This window comes from Pogoniulus pusillus, chromosome Z, assembly GCF_015220805.1.
Source record: "Pogoniulus pusillus isolate bPogPus1 chromosome Z, bPogPus1.pri, whole genome shotgun sequence".
NCBI classification, from domain to species: domain Eukaryota; kingdom Metazoa; phylum Chordata; class Aves; order Piciformes; family Lybiidae; genus Pogoniulus; species Pogoniulus pusillus.
Window position 1 is genome coordinate 73936017 of NC_087309.1, and position 21094 is coordinate 73957110.

General features: G+C 37.7%; 1 protein-coding gene across 2 annotated transcripts in view; it reads right to left on the reverse strand.

Annotated features, from left to right (window-relative positions):
- TLE1 (TLE family member 1, transcriptional corepressor) overlaps positions 1-21094 on the reverse strand; it is a 103694-nt gene that overhangs the window by 22313 nt on the left and 60287 nt on the right. For both annotated transcript variants that reach the window (XM_064176272.1, XM_064176273.1), the window contains exons 7-14: positions 14652-14856; positions 13901-13917; positions 10248-10364; positions 8563-8616; positions 6950-7102; positions 6008-6152; positions 5168-5361; positions 949-1025 (exon numbers count right to left, since the gene is read on the reverse strand). In XM_064176272.1, the coding sequence (XP_064032342.1) occupies positions 949-1025; positions 5168-5361; positions 6008-6152; positions 6950-7102; positions 8563-8616; positions 10248-10364; positions 13901-13917; positions 14652-14856 (962 nt within the window). The remainder of the gene's footprint in view (positions 1-948; positions 1026-5167; positions 5362-6007; positions 6153-6949; positions 7103-8562; positions 8617-10247; positions 10365-13900; positions 13918-14651; positions 14857-21094) is intronic.

Here is a 21094-nt window from a genome sequence, read left to right on the forward strand (position 1 = left end):
TGTTAAGAACTTTGAAAGGGAGAAACTACTCTAACTGCAACTTTCTGTTGAAAAGGAAGACAGAATTGAATGCCAGGCATGAAGGGACAAAGAGCAGCTTCTAAGAAAGTAGTGAAAAATCTATTATAATTCTCTTTGTCTCTCCCTCCCTAAGAAAGCAGATTAGTCAGATTTTTACTCTCCACTGTTTGTACCCGCATAGACTATTTTTCCAGAAATACTTTTAACATATTCACATTAAGAAGTCCTACTTGCTTATGACTCTACTGCATGTGAATACTCTGTCTCAACAGCTTAACAAATAACTGAAAATTATGATTTATATCGTTTTAGTGAGTTTACTATATCAATAAGCCACAGTATCACAGAAGTATTCTATTTCACCACCTCTTCACCAATAATTAAAATTTTAAAATATGAAGAATGTATTGTGAATTTTATCCTGAATCTATGCACCACCTGCTGCACAACTTCTTCATCATCCTTTTGCTCTCCAGCTTACAAATTTATACAGATGATTTCAAGAGCTGCCTATTGTCTTCCTAATAAAACCGGTGTCAGACAAGGAGTCTGTGAGTTCGCACAACACATTTATGCTCAGTATAGTATGATGTTCAGTTTCAATGTTTTTTATCTTACACATATTGCCACTATCTCCCAGTCTGTAGTTCTCTTAACTTCCCCCAAAATAGAGGAAATTAAAAAAAAAGGAACAAAAATTTTATCTTCAACAACTTTTGCTTGAAAACAGATTATGTGCACACTCCTTTAGGAAAATGGCAGCCACCATTCCGGAATTTACATGTTGTACCTCTTATAAGAAGAAGTCTAAGATAATCTCTTGGGAATAGCCAGACACTATCCCCTTTGGAATTCTTGTTCACTGAGACAAGGTAACTTTATTCTCTCTCAATACTGCACATTACCAAAATGTTAGAAGCTACTTACGGTTTTCCCCCAGGAATTCCTGCTAGATTTGGAGGGATTCCAGGTACTCTCATGTGAGAAGGAGGATCAAACCCCACCTGAAATAGAAAATTAATTAATCTTACATGTTCACTTTGTCATTCAGCAAGCCTCTTTATTTCACCTGCAAGATACTATGCATTTAACTAAAATGTAGCTTTCACCCACAGTATTAGCTAAGTGCATGTTTTCTGTAGGCACCCATCTGCTCAAGTATTCATATGTGAATACCAACAAGGTGCATCATTCATTCACACCACTGAGCTTAACACACTGTAATGGTTTAGGGCAAGGTCTAAACTGTCTCCTCCTCCAACACAAAAGTGAGGGGAAGATCACTGGATACTGATTGACGTCATTAACAATATCACAACTATGTCTCCACCCACCAGTAAGGAGGAAACCCAGACCTTTTTGGGTGTTGTGGGTTTTCTGGTTTATGCACACTCCAGTTCAGTACAGTTCAGTTGTAAGCCCTCTCTACAAAGTGACTTGGAAGAACAATGATTTCCAACGGGGCCCCAAGCAGAAAACCCAAACCAGCAGCTACCCAACCCCCACCTGTTAGGCCACATTGCCTCCAGAAAAGATGACCACACTCAGGAAGGTGGAACCCAGAAGCAGCAACTGAAAGAGGAAGCCTCTCATGTTGCAAGCTGAACTTGAAATCCTTCAGTTAGCACTTTCACCTTCTGAAGGACTTTCACTTTCTGGTTTGAATAGCAGCAGCAGGTTCAACATAATCTATGACATTCTCCACCCCTTATTCTATATCATCTGCATCATGCCCAGCAACAATCAACATCAAACAAACATCATACATCAGTCACTGTCCATTCTCACTCAAGGTGACATCACTTTGCAGTACACACAAAACTGTTCATTGCATATGCTCTTGAGTTCTGCTTTGCTCCACCGCAGTCTGAATTGGCCCATGACCAGTCCAAACAGTCGGTTCTATTTCCATCCCTGTGGCAGTCGAGTCCAGTGATTCCTTCCAATCCTCCAAGTGAAAGCAAACTGTGTCATCACTCCAGTGCTCAGCTTCTAATGCATGTAGGAGTGGAGACGCCTCTGCCACACCATAAATACATACAGGTTCCACTTCTTCAGCTCGACAAGCTATCAGTTCCATACAGTCCAAACCCAGCTGTCCCTTTCCTCCACCTGGCTGGAGGCAGGGCTCCTCTAATTCTGACTAGAATCACTTGCATCTTGTGAAGATGCTTTGTGAGTCCACTCAGAAGAATCAGAAGCAGTATCAGCTTGTCTCCTCTTCTTAGGTGATTTTCTATTGGAATCTGAAGCAGCATTCTTTGGCATGTGCATCTCCCAGATTCTCTCCCTCAGACAGAGGAGCTGTTCCTCATGGCTGAAGCACAGGCCTGCACAGAGGAGGAGAGATTTTTCCCCACCTCTCTGAGGCCTTTGCTTGTCCCATCCACTGACCTTGGCCACCTTCCAAAGCCTATAAGAGCTGAGAGCACAATAAGCTTGCTCCTTCTCTCTTTCCCTAGTTCATACTTATCTTTTGCAGGAAAACTGATTTCTGTTTCTTTTTCCCTGCACCACCACAAGCACATTGACCCCCAGAAAGGAAATACAGCATGTGACAGAGGAGAAAAACAACTACAAACAAAAGAAAACTTAGACAAAACTTTAACAAGTTACAAGCCTTACCTGAAGCCTCTTCTCATTTATCTCAACCCTTTTGTCTCATGCCAAAATCAACTCTCTTAATCAACGCAGCTGCTTTCACTGCCCCAAATTGTACACCAAAAAGAATGTAATGGTTTAGCAAAAGATCTAAGCCACCTGGTCCCCCAGAACATAAGTGGGGAACAGCAGAACATGAAAACCAGGGTTGAGATAAAACTGTAAGAGTTTAATGTAACATGAAATATCATAATCACAAATCATAATTACTTTAGCTAGTAATCTAATTAAACTAATGATCTATAATACAATGCATAATTACCTTCACATGTTTCCAGAAGAAGCACAATGAAATACACACGGGATAAAGCCAGCATAAAACAGAAAACCCACCTGTTCTGCCACCATGCCTCCAGAGAGCCACCCACACCCAAGAACCCAGAAGCAGCAATCACAACAGGAAGCTCCCATGTTGCAATCTGAACTTCAAGCCCCATAATACATTGCTCCAGTTAACACTTTCACTTTTTGAAGCTGGCATGATGGTGGCATGGTGTGAATAACAGCAGCAGGTTCAATTCAACCCATGACACACATATAATCCTATGCTAGCACAGAGCAAGCCCTGGAATTAGAGTTGCCATCAGTGCACGTTCTCTAGCACTGCAGCAACTAGTGCAGATTCACAGTCACAATGGACTGCTGGAGAGCAGCTTCAGGTCCCAGCGAGAGGATCTGCTGCACTGTATGGACACATCACCTGAGAGATTACATAAGGAGCTACACTGCAGGATGAAGGCTTTTTTCAACACACTGCAATTCCACTGAACTTTTATAGGCTTAATAAATATGTACATGGAACAGAAATATAGTTTTTCTTCCAAACTCCATACCTTCTCATTCTTTTAGGAAGCACATTTAGAATTTTTAATTTCCATGTTTTCACATAAAAGCCCTTTTTACCAGTTTGGAGGGAAAAAAAAAAAAAAAACAAAAAAAGCCCACCACAACAAACATCTTACAACTACATAAATTTCTCTATGCATATAGCTGTCACCAAGCTCATGCTTGCAGAATCAACCCGGACTTACAGCTGTTGTCAAGCAGAATAACCTACTATTCTTTACACACTACACCCTAACAGCAACTGCTCTTAATATGGTTTATTACAGAGTCCCAAGACATGTACTGACCAACTCATGTTTATGTCCACAAAACACAAAATACAAGGACAGAGATGTTAGACGTGAAGACTTTTCCATATTTTGAGATTAGTTTGTTAAGATTAGCTTGTTACATCTGTAAAGAATACAAATATTCTTTGGCAAAAGAAAAGCAGATGTTCACTGCACCATTTAAATAACTTTCCAGCTACTACAAATTCTTTTTCATTTAACGCATTTAGTGTTTGCACAGCAAGTTTGCTGATGACACCAAGCTGGGAGGCTTGGCTGATACAGCTGAAGGCTGTGCAGTCATCCAGCAAGACTTGGACAGACTGGAGAGCTGGGCAAAGAGGAACCAAATGAGGTTCAACAAGGACAAGTGCAGAGTCCTGCACCTGGGGAGGAGTAATAAACTGCACCAAGTAAAGGCTGGGAAATGATCTACTGGAGAGCAGCCCTGTGGAGAGGGACCTGGGAGTACTGGTAGATAACAAGTTATCCATGGGACAACAGTGTGCCCTCGTGGCTGGGAAAGACCAATCTTGGGGTGTATTGAGAAGAGTGTATCCATCAGATCAAGGGAGGTTCTCCTTTTCCTCTATTCTGCTCTGGTGAGACCTCATCTTGAAAACTGTGTTCAGTTTTGGGCTTCCCAGTTTAAGAGGGACAGCAATTTGCTGGAGAAGGTCCAGCAGTGGGCTACAAGGATGATTAGGGGACTGGAGGTCATGGTTTATGAGGAAAGGCTGAGGGGCCTGAGGCTTTTTTAGCCTGGAGAAAGGATTTAATAAAAGTTTATAAACATCTGAGGGATGGGTGTCAGAAGAGGGGGGACAGGCTCTTCTCACTTGGTCCCTGTGATAGGACAAGGAGCAATGGGTTTAAGTTGCAGCACAAGAGGTTCCACCTCAACACAAGGGGAAACTTCTTTACTGTAAGGGTCCCAGAGCACTGACACAGGGTCCCCAGAGAGGTTGTGGAGTCTCCTTCTCTGGAGACTGTGGAGACTTTCAAGGCCTATCTGGAAGCATCCCTCTGTGACCTCAGCGAGATTGTATGGTCCTGCTCTGGCAGGTTAGACTCAATGATCTCTTTGGGTCCCTTCCTACCCCTGACATCCTGTGATCAAGTAATTTTTGTTGCTTATTAAACAGTCAAAGCACCAATTAAGTGGATAAAAAATGAAGACATACATAAATACCCTGAGATTGTTTGTTTTCAAGGTGCAAATTTGTTTCTCCATCCAAGCAGCAAAGTGATACAGAGTCAAGCTGTCAAGCCTTTGGCACTGTTATAACCTGGGTATTTGACAGCTCTAAATGAAGTATATAGCTCTTCTCAGTGAACCAAAACTCACACAACTGAGACTGCATGCCTACCATAGGAGATCTTCCATAGGCAACCACAGCAGCTGCAGCAGCAGCAGCAGCACTCATCTGAGGTGATATATTGTGTAGACTGGCATAGGCTGCCCCTGGACTGGTTAATTCTCCATTCATGCCAGCGTGAGGTACCATTCCAAATGGAGCAGGGTATGGTCCTGATACTGCCAACGGTGTCCGCAAACCTGCAGCTATAAACAATAACATCAAGTAGTTTAAGTTATATATTACCACATACAGGTAAGAAAAGAGGCCTTTTCTAGTCTTACAATACCTAACTTTCCCTTCACACATATGCTGTCAAGAAACATTGTCATAATTTATAAAACCACCATCTCTCTTCACTCAGTCTAACTAAGCTCTACTGAACTTGCTGTTTCCCTAAGAATCTCTTCTAACATTATCTATTTCCATTTCTTTAATATTTCCCTGTTTATATAAATCTCTCCATTGTCAAATTAAGCAATAAAGCTGACAGGATGTTTCTAAAGCAACTGTGCTGTAACTGTCTGAATAAAGTAAACTTACTGCTGTATTTGTCAACATTTACACTGTAATATTAGTAAACTCATTTGATGAAAATATTGTGTTCAGGGCAAGTCTCAAAAACTGGTGAGAAGTCTTTTCATACAGAATTCAGTCACTGAATTATTTGCAAAACAGATATACAAAACAAACAAGGATAAGAGACAGATATTCAAACTCTTTGATAATCCAAACATCTGCTTTTCACCAAGCTCTCTCTTGATGTTAAGAGCAAAGCAACACATTTAGTTAACATTCACTTGTAAGTTAAAAAAATACTTTTGGAACCATAAAAACACATGACATAATTACCAGCTTGGTTAACCAGAGGGTCCATTGTTGGAGGCTTGCCAAGGCCTGGACGAAGTCCTGGAGTTGCACTTGTGCCTGGGGTTGGCACATCACTTCGAGGAGTTGGTGTGCAGGATTTCAGAACAGGCGTGCTGGCCTTTTCATGCTAGTATCATTAAACAAATTAAATGAGTATTGTTTTTAATCTAGGCCATATTATACAATTTATCACAACAGCAGCTGGGATGCTGGGCACCTACTGCCTATTCCCTCAGCCAATTTTCATAAATCCACACCATGCTCACAAAATTAAATTGTGAGAGAGAAATTCTGACCTTTTTGATTGCTGCCAAAATTTAAATAATGATGCATAGAAAGTTATTTTTCCTTCTTCCACTGGAATGAAGGAAAAAAAAATGCCAGAGCTAATTTTTTTTTCAGAACAATGCAGTATACATGAGCAATTTATTTTAGCTTGAAGTCATTATTGTGTCAATTATTTTTGGATACAGCAAATCTAAATACAAAACCAAAATACCACCATAGTTGATAGCATTAAAAAATTGTGACAAAAGGTACAGAGAATCTAATTAAATTACTAATGATACTGCAAGAAAAGTTTTCAAACAGTTACAGCTTATTTAGAAGAGTTTAAGGAAAGCATGGAAAATTTCTATATATAGACCCTGTTTAATTGTGAAAGAAGAAATAATGCTTAAGCTGCTCTTGTACTTTGTAATAAATTTGCAACTCACTTAACAACAACGTAGGAAATGAAAGAAATACAAACTAAGCAGAAAGTATTGTTGAAGGAGAAAAGCAGAACAATATTAGCAAAGTCTGAAAAAATAGCAGTCTATTTCAGCTTGAAATGTTTAAAGCCACACATGCACTTTTTTGCCACAAGCAAATGTACTTTACAAGAAGGAAGAGTATTTATCTTGACAGCAGAATGCTACCCACAAGACTAATTTCTTTGGATTTGAGGGAAGTGGAACTTCCTGAAGAGGCCGTAGATGCTGGACTGCTAGAGGCATCTTTCTTTAGCAGACGGGTTTTATCTATACCATTTTCACGTGGTGAATGAGTGGGACTTGCCCGTGGGGAAGAAGGATCCTAAAATAATGGAAAGAGAAGAACACCACAGAACTGTGTAATGGATTGCTACACAAACACCACTGAAGAGTCTATGAGGAAACAAAAGACTAAAAGAGTTTAAGAAGTACACTCAAATGACAGATTTTGTTCTCTCTATAGAGAAAAAGCTGAAATCTCTTCATCAATTTAGAGACACAAGTAAGTCCATAAAGCAAGCAATCTATTTTATATTACATGGAATCATAAATGGGCTCCAAATACAGAGCTTGCCATCTAAGTATACCTAAATACAAACTACGGCAAGCACACATAACACACTGCAGTTACTATTGGTCTTCTTTGCTCTAACTTTACACTGTTTATTCCATGTATATTCTCCATGCTCTGTTAGTGACAGCAAAAATTCCAATAATCTCTTTTAAGCCATGCAAGCATTGCTTGTCTTCAGATGAAAAGACGCATGCTTTATATGCCATTGTACCTCACTTCTTTCTAAATACCATCTGCAATTGCCTTGCTACTTAAATCTACAGGAAAAATTGATTAACTTCCTCTATTATAGAGGCACTATGCATTTACTTTAGCTTGAATAGCCAGCCCCGCAAGCTACAGTGCCATGAGAACTCTGCAGGATCTTTATGCTTCTTTTACTCATGAGAATAGCAGCAGGGAGGAGTCCTCACAAGAAGGCACTAAGTCTACTGATTGATTATTGAGCATTTTCTTTTTAAGTAGGGCTTCTGAAAGGATCACTAAAATCCCGTATTGGATACCTATTTTTCTACTTAGCCGACATTATTGGGCACTTGGAGCAGCTTAAGGTAGCTCTTCTGTCAAATTCTCTCCCTGAGCTTTTCAAGGAGCAGAACAACCTCACCACTACTTTTTTCAGTCTTCCTAAATTACTTTATAAAATAACAGATGAAGAAAGGTGAAGGCACATTACTTCCACCTTCATGCCGCTGACAAAAATGTGACTACAACATCTACGAAGTTTGGTGAATTCACTGAAGTCATCTGAAGTTGGAATGAAGTCATTCCGAAAAATAAGTTTTCCTAGCAAATGATGTCTTCAACAAAGGATGTTAAAATACTTTTTTTTTTTAAGGTACCAAGAAAATTTGAAATAGTGGTCCTTCTATTAAATGCAAAGTCAGGTAATGTCTTTCTTTTGTAATTGAAGACAGTAATTAGAAAAACCTCAGCCCTCCATCTACATTTCACAACTCACTCCACTACAGAGCAGCTGTGAAAACATTAACTGGGGAGGGAATGGACCCGGACAAAGCAGAAGAAGAAAACTGAGACAGTAACCAAATAAATCTCAGAGGAAGGCATCTTAACCAGAACGCAAGTGAAAAAGAATATGCAAATATTTTAACTATCCACAGAGGCAGTATTTTTAATTCTAAAAATCTAAATGCACTTTTTCATTAATCTCTGGGCAAATGTCAAGACTACAAAGATGAAAAAGTTACCTCATTGGATACATCTACAACCAAGTTATCATCACTCTTGTCCCCATCACTGTCCTATTAAAAATAAACAAATAGTGTTCATTTCAATTAGAACATTAACAGCCTAAAAGAGAAAGACTACACATCTACTCATTTTTTTCTTTTTTTCCTAAACAGTTATTAGCAATAGCGAAAAGAACACAAAAAACACACCACCTTATTTCTGCTTCACTAATAAATTTCAAATAAGGTTGAACTAAGTAAAAGGTGGTGGTCTCTCCACTATACAGGCCCTGCATGCAAATCGGTCAGAATGAAAAAAATTAGAAAACAAACAAAAAACCCTGCACTTTGCACCTTATTTCAAAAAATCAACAATTCAATCTGCTTTCTTCTTTTTGACAAAACCACTACTTCCTTATCCATGAAACTGTCTTATTTAAAATGAGCTTTAAATCAGCAGCTGTGTATTTGCAAAACAGCAGAACCTCAAAAAATAAAGATCTTCTTCAGATTAGAATAAATCTGGAACTTTTAAACACTCTAGTTTTGTGCAATTCTTTATTTTGATTCTGCCATTAACTGCAAAACTCAGTCCAAGTGAATGGCAAATAGTACCACACATTTAGAACAAACTGCTTCTACAGTGCAGTAGTATCCTTTCAATTTCTTTCCAGTAGAAGTACAAGAGAAACAAAAAAGGTAAGTTTTTTATTCTTCCTTTTACATATATATATTAATAAAATGTAACTATTTTTAATATTCTAGTATTTAAAATTAAAAATGCCCATATAATCAAACTCTCAATGTTGAGGAAGTAATATGGAAAAGTTTGCCAAACTGTTCAGCAAAGAAAGCAAGATTATAGAAATTGCTGGGAATAACATTTGCAAAACCATAACAGAACTACAACACCACAATGTACAGAAAGCAGAAAGTAACCTCATCTACTCTCAGCAGCTCCAGGGTTATCCAACAACTACTCAAGATATTCTGGGTACAGGTGGAGAGAAACTACCTCATCAAATACCTATTACATAAAGTACTAAGTAATTTTCCTTTGGGTTTCAGTATCAGAGAGTAGCAATTAGTGATTAGATTCATATAAATCAGACAATTTGCCACATTATTGCTACATCAAAGATTTAAGTTTTGCTTAATGGTACTCTCTGACACCAGTCTCTAAAATCTGTTAGCTATTATCCTGTGATTTGGCTGAGCATTTAGATTTGAAGTCTAAAGCCTATGTGAACCCTCTGCTATATCAAACAAAAGCAGATGTTAGTTGGTACAACTCCATAACACAGGCAATTTGCAATGGTAGTTACTACTTAACATGTTAATAGTATCAGAAAAATGTAAGAATCCCTCCACAATCAACAAACCCCCTAAATTTCCAACAAATTTGCAGGTTTTAAAGCAGTCTGGAAGGGATTTCTTGCTCAAATTCTCAGAAATGTCCCAGAACACTTTTGAATTCCAAAACAGCTACTCCTGACTCACCATGATTCTGTATTGAAGAGTAATACCTTTCAATAGTCACAGACTACTCAGTCACTACTCCTCCCATGATATGAATAATTCTGGCACATATCCACTGTATCAGCCATAGAAACACATTGCCTTGTTCTTTACTGCTTTTACTTCTCATACAAACACAATATAGGCAAACAAATTAATCATTTATTTGACATAGATTTGCTTACATAATGGCTGGAATCCTTATCATCCACCTTTCTCTTTTTGAGGTCATTGTTATATTCAGGGCCATTCCTGCGTTTATCTGTGCTTCGCAGACTGTCTGGGACCAATAGAGAATTACTCTGAAAAATAATAATTAAAAAAGGACGCTCAAAAATTTCTTTCAAGATTCCTTCATATATACTTAAAAACTTCAAATTAGACATCATGGATGCTTTAGAAAAATGAGACCTACATAGTCTTGCATTTCGTTTAATTCAACTCCAAGCCGTCCAGGCAAACACACACAGATTCATGTTTCAAGAAGCTTGGATTTTCACAGTTCAACCTACCAAAAGTTTAGTTTACTTGTCAATCACCATCTGTTCAGCTACTTCATTCAACTGAATTTATTGTTTGAGAGAAGAAGGCTTGCTGTTTATTCATGAAATGGTAACAACTATTTTATTTTTTAAAATATACAGATCCCATATAATTAAAGAGCTTTACTAAACATAATTTCAATTGATTGTTCAATTCTAGACCATCACAAATAGATGAGCCTTTGGTATGTCTATACACAAAGGCATGGACAGATATATGCCTACTTGCCTTTAAGACTTAAAATAAATATTAACCAAATAAGGTTATGCAGTAATAATTTTTCAACTTTGGTAAACTCCCATTGAAGGTCTTCAGCAACCGTATTTAAAATAAAGATCAACTACAGCAGCATAACACTCACTACTAGTGTGAAACTAAAGCTAAACTGTTGTTTCATCAGACATGATCTGAAAAAAGGAGGCAAACACACACCCACGAAAGACAAAAGCAAAGACTAAATCTTTTCTTCAAACTACACTAACTGTTTTCATCTGTGGTAAGGTATGCTAAGTACAGACTCCTGACTCAAATAGAAAGACATTTTAGATATTTTTCAGTCACATGACAATTTTACATGCTTATGATGGGATTCCCATTTCCATTTCCCTTCCAGCTAAAGCATTAAATGTATTACAATGAGTTCTTTTAAGTACAGGATTAGCATATGCAAGAGGGCAATTTGTTCAGTGATGTGTTAATGGTGCCAACAATAACAAGTAAGTTGAGAAAAAAAAATCTCCTTTCACAAAGACCTGGTAAGTCTGATTTCTAAAAGCCAAGTACATGCTTACATACACATTTCCGTGAACACTTATTTAAGTAAATACACTTTTACAGACATACACATCTCCCAGAAGAGAAGAGCTTAAGACTGACATGCGTGTTAAGAGTAAGCCCTCAAAGGAAGTAAGATCTACCTGAAAGTCAGAGATATTTACTTGTAATGTATAATAAATACACAGTAATAGCTAGTGAACTGTGCATTGAATAGCTTCCCCTTCAAAATCCGAGAACACCAAAGTAGTTTTGCTCAGACAATGTTTAGTCCCAAGGAGGAAAACAAAACAGGGCACATAAGGCAGTCTGAATCCTTTTTCCTACTTCTGAAGCCAAACCTTAAAGCCACCTCAAAGCCCTTTCATTCATGAGGACTCAAGCCTAACAAATGCCAAGGGGCTTACTTAAAGCATACAGGGCCGACTAACAAAATGCAGTATAAAGAAGCTCAAAATAATATCTTTACCCCAATGTTTTGCAGCTAAAAAGTGGGCTTGCTGGATCACTGAACTAACTGCCTTTACAAATACAGTCTGAATGCACACAAACTCAGGAATTCACTAGTTTGAGAAAACATTAAAGCCCGTCCTTGACAATTTAATATTCAATCCATCATGTCTCTAGCAGTAGAAACACCTTAAGCAGCAAGCTGTCAATTCAAACTTGACTGCAGATTTGAGTACTGCAAATGCCTTTTCTTAATGAGGGAAGTCTTATAGTTAAGAGGTTCTTCCCCTAGAAATAATTTTGGAAATCTATTGTACTACTGAAGACCTTAAAGTGAATGACCTCTCTTACTTTAAATTTAAAAAGCATGAATAATGGAAAGGTGACAAAGCGGCAGCAGCTGGGAAAATTTAGTAACCCTGCTACCTGATGTTACGACACATAAGTGTAAGGAATGGCTTGCAAATTTTGGTATCAAATGCGTGTAACCGCAACAGCTGATTTTTTTTTCCCAGTTTAATGTGAAGGCTTTTGTAGACAACGCTGACAATAATCTGTGACGTTTCTCTTGTAGAATTTTTAAATTGTGAAATATATCTAGGAGCTCTCAGTTGCACCTAGCTCTGATTGTGTCTGAAACCCAAATAAAAAGTTTAGGTTTTCCCTCAAACGACTGATGGCTTACTAATAATAAACTATAGTTCTCACAAGCCTATTCCACCAAATGTTTCCCCTCTGGTTGTATTTGCACTTCCATTCTCTAACTTACCACGTTACCCTAAAGCACTATTTTCTGGAATGTTTCCCAGAGGAAAAAGTAAAATAAAATGTGGACATAAAAGTTATTTTGTATTGATGTCTCCAAAACCTTTATTAAGTTTCAGGTGCAGAACTCACTCCACCTGGCTTCATTACCTACAGCCAGATTTTCAAAATATTAGGGGTATCTGCATTGCCACAACATGACCCAGTCTTGGATAGTTAGAGCTGTATCAGCCAAAACTCACCTGCAACTGTCTGCATAGTCCTGTAATTTAAATTTGACCAAGAGATTACAGCAGTTCATGTATGAAGTAAACTGCTATAACCAACTTACATACCACTCTAAGAAATATGTCCTTAATTTTGAGGCTTGAGGAAAATGCAACTTACAGCTATTTCCACAGTTACATTGGTAATACTAAGAAACCTGAAATAAATTTTTCTTGCTCAGTAAGCTAGAAACAAAAGACTGCAATAAAAAATGCACAGGTTCTTGTAAATAATTGTCAACCCCTCATGTATAAAAAAAAAAAAGCAATAGAATTCAGGTGTTTAGTATCATGAATGTATCTGCCAAGTAACTTGCTAGTTCTCTTTACTAACTGAGAAAAAGAAATCGCAGAAAACCCAAATTCACCTATGACATCAACAAGCAGAATTAGCTTTATTACTTGTAATTACTTGGAAGTTGCTCATTCCCATCTCCAACAGATAGATATACCAATATCACTCAATATACAACAGTAAAAAAAAAAGACATTGCAAAGTGAATCTTTGGCTGTTCTTTTGATAAGATTGTCTGAGACCAATTCTATTACAGCTTAAATCTAAAGGGGAAAAGAAAGTACTGCCATGAAAGTTACAGCTGAAGAACAAATTAAGCAGTAAAACCATTAGTACTCCTTTAACCGATTCAGTTAAAGAAAGTCCTAAGATCAAATACGACACATGAATTTTAAATTTCTCACCTGTTCTTCAAATCCAATTCCTGAAAATTCTACTGTAAAAATTTTAACTCTGTCCAATAATATTAAACTTTTGAGCTGCAGTCAACATTCAATTCCTCACACCTACAATGAGTAAATCCAAGTTCCAAGTTTCCACAAAATCATTTTGCTCAGAAACAAACCTGATTCATAAAGTCCTCAAAATAAATTACTTGGGTGTTCTGCATAAACCAAGACACATCTTAACAGAAAGCACATATGCCTGGTATGATGAAACTGATTAAGATGAAGACTAAAGAGTGCAACTTCTGATTATTATACTACACAGACGGGGAAACATTAGCAGGAATGTTGGTACTTACTGTGCTCGGCTCTCTCTCTGTTCCCACAGTAATCAAGAAATGCACAGACATGCCCGTTCAAACACAGAGGAAAGAACAGAAATAAAAAAGGGGGTAAAAATTAGAACACAAGCCACAGACAGTTTTAAAATGGCTTTTATTTATGTAAGTCATTGCACATTCCTAATACAGTGATTTCCTGAAAATTACAGTGTTTTGTAAACAGGATTTACAGTTTAACCATACACAAAGCCTAAGTTTATTTCATGACAGAATAAATTATTCTCTTTTCAAAAATTAGTCAAGTGCAATTTTGCCAAATATCTGTGTACTAGAATTTATGCCCATAAAGTAACAGATGTGATAATCTAAATCTTTTAACACATTCACTTCAAAATTTAACTCCTTTTTCCCTCTACCTTCCCACCCACCCATTTAACCACGTTACTTTCTTTGAAAAAAATTACCCACTATGCAGTTAAATGTTTTTTCACAATATGGTGTAGGCCATTGGTCTTACAACTAAGCATTTAGTAGGATGTCATAGTGCCCTGCAAATTATGTGAGAACACATGACACCTATCGATCCCCTTTAAAATAGTGACAAAATCCAAGCTGAATTTTATTTCAGTGTTATGTATGCAGACATTTTAAAGTTTGCAAACAGTTTTTTTTTCTCATTCTATATACCTCAAATTCTTTAAAGATGCATATAAGTTGCAGTAACGCACAAATCTGACAATGTCCTAATCAGGCCTGCCATGCCTCTCACCTCTATGGTGTTCTGCATCATGGTGCTTCTTGTCATCTTTTATTGCCAAGTGGGACTGCCCACCCAAAGCACTAGAAAGGGCGAGAAGGCCAGCACTGCTCCCAAGTGGAGTAATCCCTGGAGGTTGAAGTCCTGATGGATGCGGTGTTAGAGGCACTGGAGGTCCATGGCCATGGGAGAGATGTTGAGCCTGCAACTGCTGCTGCTGTTTCCAGTAGTATCACCATCCCCAGAAGAACAATGTACATAGTTTGGGAAGAAGGGAGAAATTTGGTTAACTATTGAGAGTCAACAGACAATTCTTTCATTTATTTAAGTCTACCATCTCCTCTTTGTTCCAGCACCTTAAACATGCTGTATTATATCATGCAGCAGAAGAAACTTTTCCCTTTCTGTGGAAGAATTAGAGAAATTAACCAAGTTTCATTGGCAATACTCTTTCAACCTCACTCCCCTTTCCTCCTCCAATTTGAAACAGTAAGTTTGTATTCTCAAATTGAAAAGACACTAAGATACTGCTAAATTTCACATTTAGTGCAATTACATTTATAGTTCATTCTAGTCAAACCTTTGGGAAAAAATAATCACTGTGCTTAAAAACTAACTTTTAGGCTAAAATCCAGCTACACCAAGTAGCCTCAATAAGGTCATGAAATTCCTAACAAGAAACATAGTATTAATCAATGAAAATACCTCTATCTACTTCAAAAGCAGCTTGCAAGATCAGTATTGATATGAGTGGACATACAACCCTGTAACCAAGCTAGCAAAACAAGCTTTAAGCAATTTTAGAAACACAATCCTTATATAATAAAATTACTTCTTCATATTTTAATTATTAAAGATATTTTTTAGTTAAACCTGCTATGCTCTTATTAGTATTTTCCAAGTTAAGCTAACCACTTTATTTACCCAAAATGCCCAGTGCAGATTTATTACAGAAAAATAATCTTCAAAATCACTTTTAGTTTACAGAATCACAGAATGAGTCAGGGTTGGAAGGGACCACAAGCACCACCTAGTTCCAACCCCCCTGCCACGTGTAGGGACACCCTACCCTAGACCCTTTTACATTGCTCCCCTTTAGTCTGCTACAAGCAACAAATGTTCTGCCTCTTTCTTACTGCCTTTTGCCTATGCATACAAATTGAAGACAGAAAAAAACTCTCCACCTTGATCAGACCCCACCATCCCCTCTGTTCAAGGTTGTGTCAGATGAAGCTGCTCAAGAAAGACCTGACAACAACCAAGGTAAAGTCCTGACAAAACATGGTAAGCTCCGACAAACATTAGAACTTGATTACATTGTTTTGGGCCCTTTGCCTGTATTTGTCATACACCTGCCCCCAACTAATTAGCACGATCACAGCTCAAATCCAACTAGGGTGTAAATGAAGTCCCAAAGAGTCATTCTATCCATTCTCATTAGAGACAGAGATCTTCCCTGTGGCTCAGAACACTGCCCAAGGAAACATTCTGGGATTGAGCAAGCCTTCATCATCCCCTTGGTGAGTAAATACTTCTTCTGTATATATATACTTGCATGAGCCCTCATCTTCAAATGATCCTCTTTCTGGGTACACCTGAGTGGAAAGTTTTCCCTTTTACAAGTGAATGTGCATCCATTCCAGTTAATTTTTCTAAATAGAATATTTCTAAAACTTAGGAATTAGTTGTATAGTAGGGTATTCCTACCTGACATCCAAACTTTGTAATTAACTTTGGTCTGCTGGAGCATCAGGTAACGTTTGATTGTAATAAATCTACACTTTGGATAGCTGTTGTTGTCTGGGTTTTGGGTACATCCACAACAAAGATGGATACCATGAAACAAAGCAGAGTATCACCCAATTCGCAGGACTGAAGAGGGGACATGATGAGCAAACTTCTGAAGAAGATGAGCTCAGCTAGACAGTTTGACCTGCTGAATGCTGGTATTCCTGTAAGAGCAGACAAAATTGTTGTGGTGCTGCTGACAGCTACTGAACTCATACCTAGCCTAAAGGTTACAATATTCACAAGGTACTCCAAAATAACTAATAAAAGTAAAAAAATATTTTGTCTGCATCCATACATCCCATGACTCTGAAAGACAAACTGTCAACAACAGCAGCACAACTACTGCTGGATGACTTATTACTATTTAGATAAATACTGGACCCCTACACTTTCATTTCACTTAATTCCACCACAAAACATGCCTTGAACCATTTCTAAATGTATGCAGACACAAGTGACAAGACACTAAAGAACTCTGAACTAGACATGCTGATCTTTTACTGTTCTGCTGCAACAATTATAATGCAGCCCTCACTTCTTTTTGATAGAGAAGAAAACCTTAGAAGTTACCACAATACTTTGAATCAATTCTATAAAGCCACAAGCTTCATTTCATGTGGTGTAATAAAATGCTTTGTTAGTCTTTACTGTATATATATACACATCTGATCACTATCCTTGCCAAATTTTCAGTATATTTAAAAAGCAAGGTAAGAGTGGTGGTTTAAAACTAACCTTCTAGCCTAGTTTGAAATTCTAAACAAGAAATAGGAAAATTCCGAAGATGATTAATAGAAAAAATAACAAAAGGTAAATAAACAGGTTATTGGATGAAAAGAAAAACAACAGATAAACCTATATGATTACATTTGTTTGCTGGTTTAGTATGTAATATACTGCACAAAATGTTGTTTCTTCCCTTTCTCTTCTCCACTCTGGCTGATACTTTTGCATGGCTTCACTGACCTTGGCTGAGACTCTTGCTTGTGGTCAAGTAGGCAGCAGCAGGGCCTTTCTATTCTCTCTGGGGAGACAGCTAGCTCCCTTGTTTCCTTACCCAGATGGGTGGGGTGGGTGGAGGAACAATTCAAAGAGGGAGGGCTCTGTGTTATTTCTGAATTGTAAAATAACTGTAAATATACGTTAATATATTTTTGTATATATATAGATACATTGCATTTTATGCTTTTAGTTTGCTTGTAAAATACAGCTTTGTTTTGCTTACGGGCCTTATGAGCTAGTCTGGTGATTTTATTTTGGGGGTAACTTCAACCCACCACAGTAAAAGAACAGTAGTCCTTTTTCGTCTGTTTTAGTTTGTTTACAAAAACCTAGAAAAGAAGCATTAAGACTGATTTTTAATTTGAAGTAGTTCAAGTACCTCCTACAAAATCAAATGAAAATTCACTTAATTGAAGAAGCACCAGTAAAGAGCACTATAAAGTTTGACAGGACTGCAATTTTGGGGATTTTTGTCATTGTTTTTCTGATCCAGCCTCTAAAGAACAAAAGGACATCTCTCTTCTCACAGACTGTATCAAAATTTTGTAGCAGTTTCCAGCATGTTTTTTCAAATCACGAGATAACCTAACGTTTTGGCAGGTTTTCTCAAAGAGATGGTATCTTAGTTGTTCCCTTCTGTTAAACCTGGTCAGACATCTGCATTACAGCCATGAGACCACAAGCATCAGCAGTACAGTACTGCTTTCATGGCGTTGTCCCCAGGTGTGGCACCACACTAGATTATCTAGTTGTGTGCAGTTGATTAAGAACAGAGTGATTTACCGCTTCCAAATCGGTTTTGTGGAGAAAATCTCCTCCCTTCTCCCAGCATTAAACTAAGTAGCTCGTTTTGCAGTAGAGGTGTGAGAAGGTCAAAATAGGGAAATGAAGCTAAATTGTGTCCATTCTTGTCCCTTCCTGCAGCCTGTGAAGATTTCCTTTATTCAGGTACCTCTTGCTATGTTTAATTAAGAAACAGGCTTTACATCTGAAGAACTTGAACTGTTACGGACATGTTACTTAAAAATTTCCCTGTCTCTGCTTTCTATTACCTTTCTCTGCTCACTACTTCAGAAGAAATATTAATCTCCTCTAAGCATGCTTCCAGAAGATTTATCTCGCTTCTCTGATAGGACTGTATACAAACAGTGGGGGCCAATGCCCAGTGTAGGTGTAGAAGAGAGCATGAGAACTATTAGATGGGAACACATCAGTCTGAAGAGTTTAGCACCTTTGCAAAAAAAAGTTACTGAGGAAAATGGTACCCAAAGATTTTTAAGCATCCAACTACATTAAACAGACTTATATAGGCTGAAAATCTGATCATGGTTATTTTAAGCTAACAAAGGCATAGTGTGATTTAAGGTTTATTACCTGTGGCTTACTGCTTTTAAAGTGTGAAGTATAGTGATGTATTATTTATATATTACCTATTCAAAATAGATGAAGTGCTTGCCAACATGTAAAGATGATCCTTTCCAGAAGGTTATGCCTTCTTTTTTAAATTTAAAATACCTGAATTGCTAAAACATTTTGTATTATATTTCTAAAAGGGGAAAAGGGAGTGTGATGCATACAGAGAAAAATACAGTAATGCCTACTCTGTCACCTTTTAAGAGCTTAGCACCAGAAAGATACAAAACAAAGTAAGTTAGCAGCAGCACCATGGTCTACTAGGCATGTTCCTTAGCAGCTAATTAAAAACTAGACAGCAGCCGTAAGAAATGTGCTCAAAAAAGGATGAGTAACAGGTCTGTCTTACTACCAATTATATGCCTAGATGTAGGTTTTACTACCATTATTTTTTTTCCTAGTATCCCTCTAACAAAAATGCAAAAAGCAACACATGAAAAACACAGCACTGGCTTCTCTGAACAAGACCTACAAGTTTTGAGAGACAGAACGTAATTTTTCACTTCAAACATCCTATGCAAGTCCTAGCTATAAAGAGGTCATTAACTAGGACTTAAAATTTGGAAATATTTTCAATCTCATTTCTAGAGACAGAGTTAGTAAATCTTGCAATCCCACTTACTACCTTACAACTATCTCTGTTGAGCTCACAAATACTTGTGGCTTACTTTAAAGTCACTTTTGAATTCATAGGTTTAAACAGAGCATTCCTATGTTCTTCAACAGATGTGTGATAGACACAAACATGACTGTGTATGAACAGTGGAAAAAATGCTATACTGGGTTGCAAACTAGAATAGCTGTCTTCTCTTGCACTGTAAGTAAATACTTGGGGAAAAAAAAAAAAAAAAAACCAAAAACAAACCACCAGCACTAGTACCAGTAATATTATCAACAGATTCACTTGATCTCCATAGAGATGTTCTAAAAAAATACCTGGCAAAAAGTAGTTTAGAGACCTAAAATGTAAAGAGCGGTGGCTCATGTCAACTTCTGCAAAACTGAAGGGGATTTCATTAAACTTCGGCAGACAGAAAGACATGAGAGAAATATATATATATATATATATACATATATATGTAACATTATATATATATATATATATATAAAACATATCTATATATATGTATATTACCATGTTCAACCTCTCTGTCATGTTCTCTACCTTCCAAAGCAGAAACCTTTATTTGCTTAAGTAGCAGAAAGAAGTGAGAACCTCTATCAAGTGTGTATGGTCAGCAAACATGAGAGCCATTGTGTGAGCATGTACAGCTAGCCAACCAAGTAATAACTTTATCCTTCTCTCTGTAGGAAATAATCTTAAAGATCAACACTGAAAATATAACTTTTTAAGAAAGGAAGCAACTCAAGACAATGGTCCTTTCTGATTCAGTCTTCTCCCTCATTTTATTAAAAAACACCAAAAAAACAGGAAAACCTTGTACATACCATCCACTCTAACAAGAATCAAACCTAGCAGAACTCATTAGACAATCTAAGTCATCAATAAGTACTTGTATTTAAGTTTCTGTAGGTATTTTCAAAAGAGTATTTCAGCTACAGGGAAGACTATATTGCAGGACGACAAACAACTGCCCTTAAAATTGTGCCCACATTCTTCTACAATGGGGTGTCTACAGTAGACAAGAGAAGAGCTACAGGCATCATCCACCTATACTTCTGGAAGTCCTTTGATATCACAGAATCACAGTATGTCAGAGGCTGGAAGGGACCTTAAAAGATCAGCTAGTCAAACCTCCCTGCCAGAGCAGGATCTCCTATGCCAGATCATACAGGCACACATCCAGGCAGGTTTTGAGTATCTCCAGAAAGGGAGACTGCACAACCCACCCTGGGCAGCCTGTTCTAGTGTCTGTCACCCTTACAGTGACAATAATTCCTCCTTATGTTTAAATGAAACTTCCTATGCCACAACTTGCACCTATTGCCTCTTGTCCTGTCATCAGACATCATCAAGGAGAAGCTGGCTCCATCCTCCTGGCACTCATCCTTTACATATCTATAAATATTAATAATGTCACCTTTCAGCCTCCTCTTCTCCAAGGTAAAGAGTCCCAGCTCCCTCAGTCTCTCCTCATAATAGAGATATTCCATTCCTTTAATCATCTTTGTGGTTCTGTGCTGGACTCTCTCAAGTAGTTCTTTATCCCTCTTGAACTGGGGGGCACAGAACTGAACAAAGTACTCCAGATGAAGCCTAACCAGGGCAGAATAGAGAGGCAGAAGAA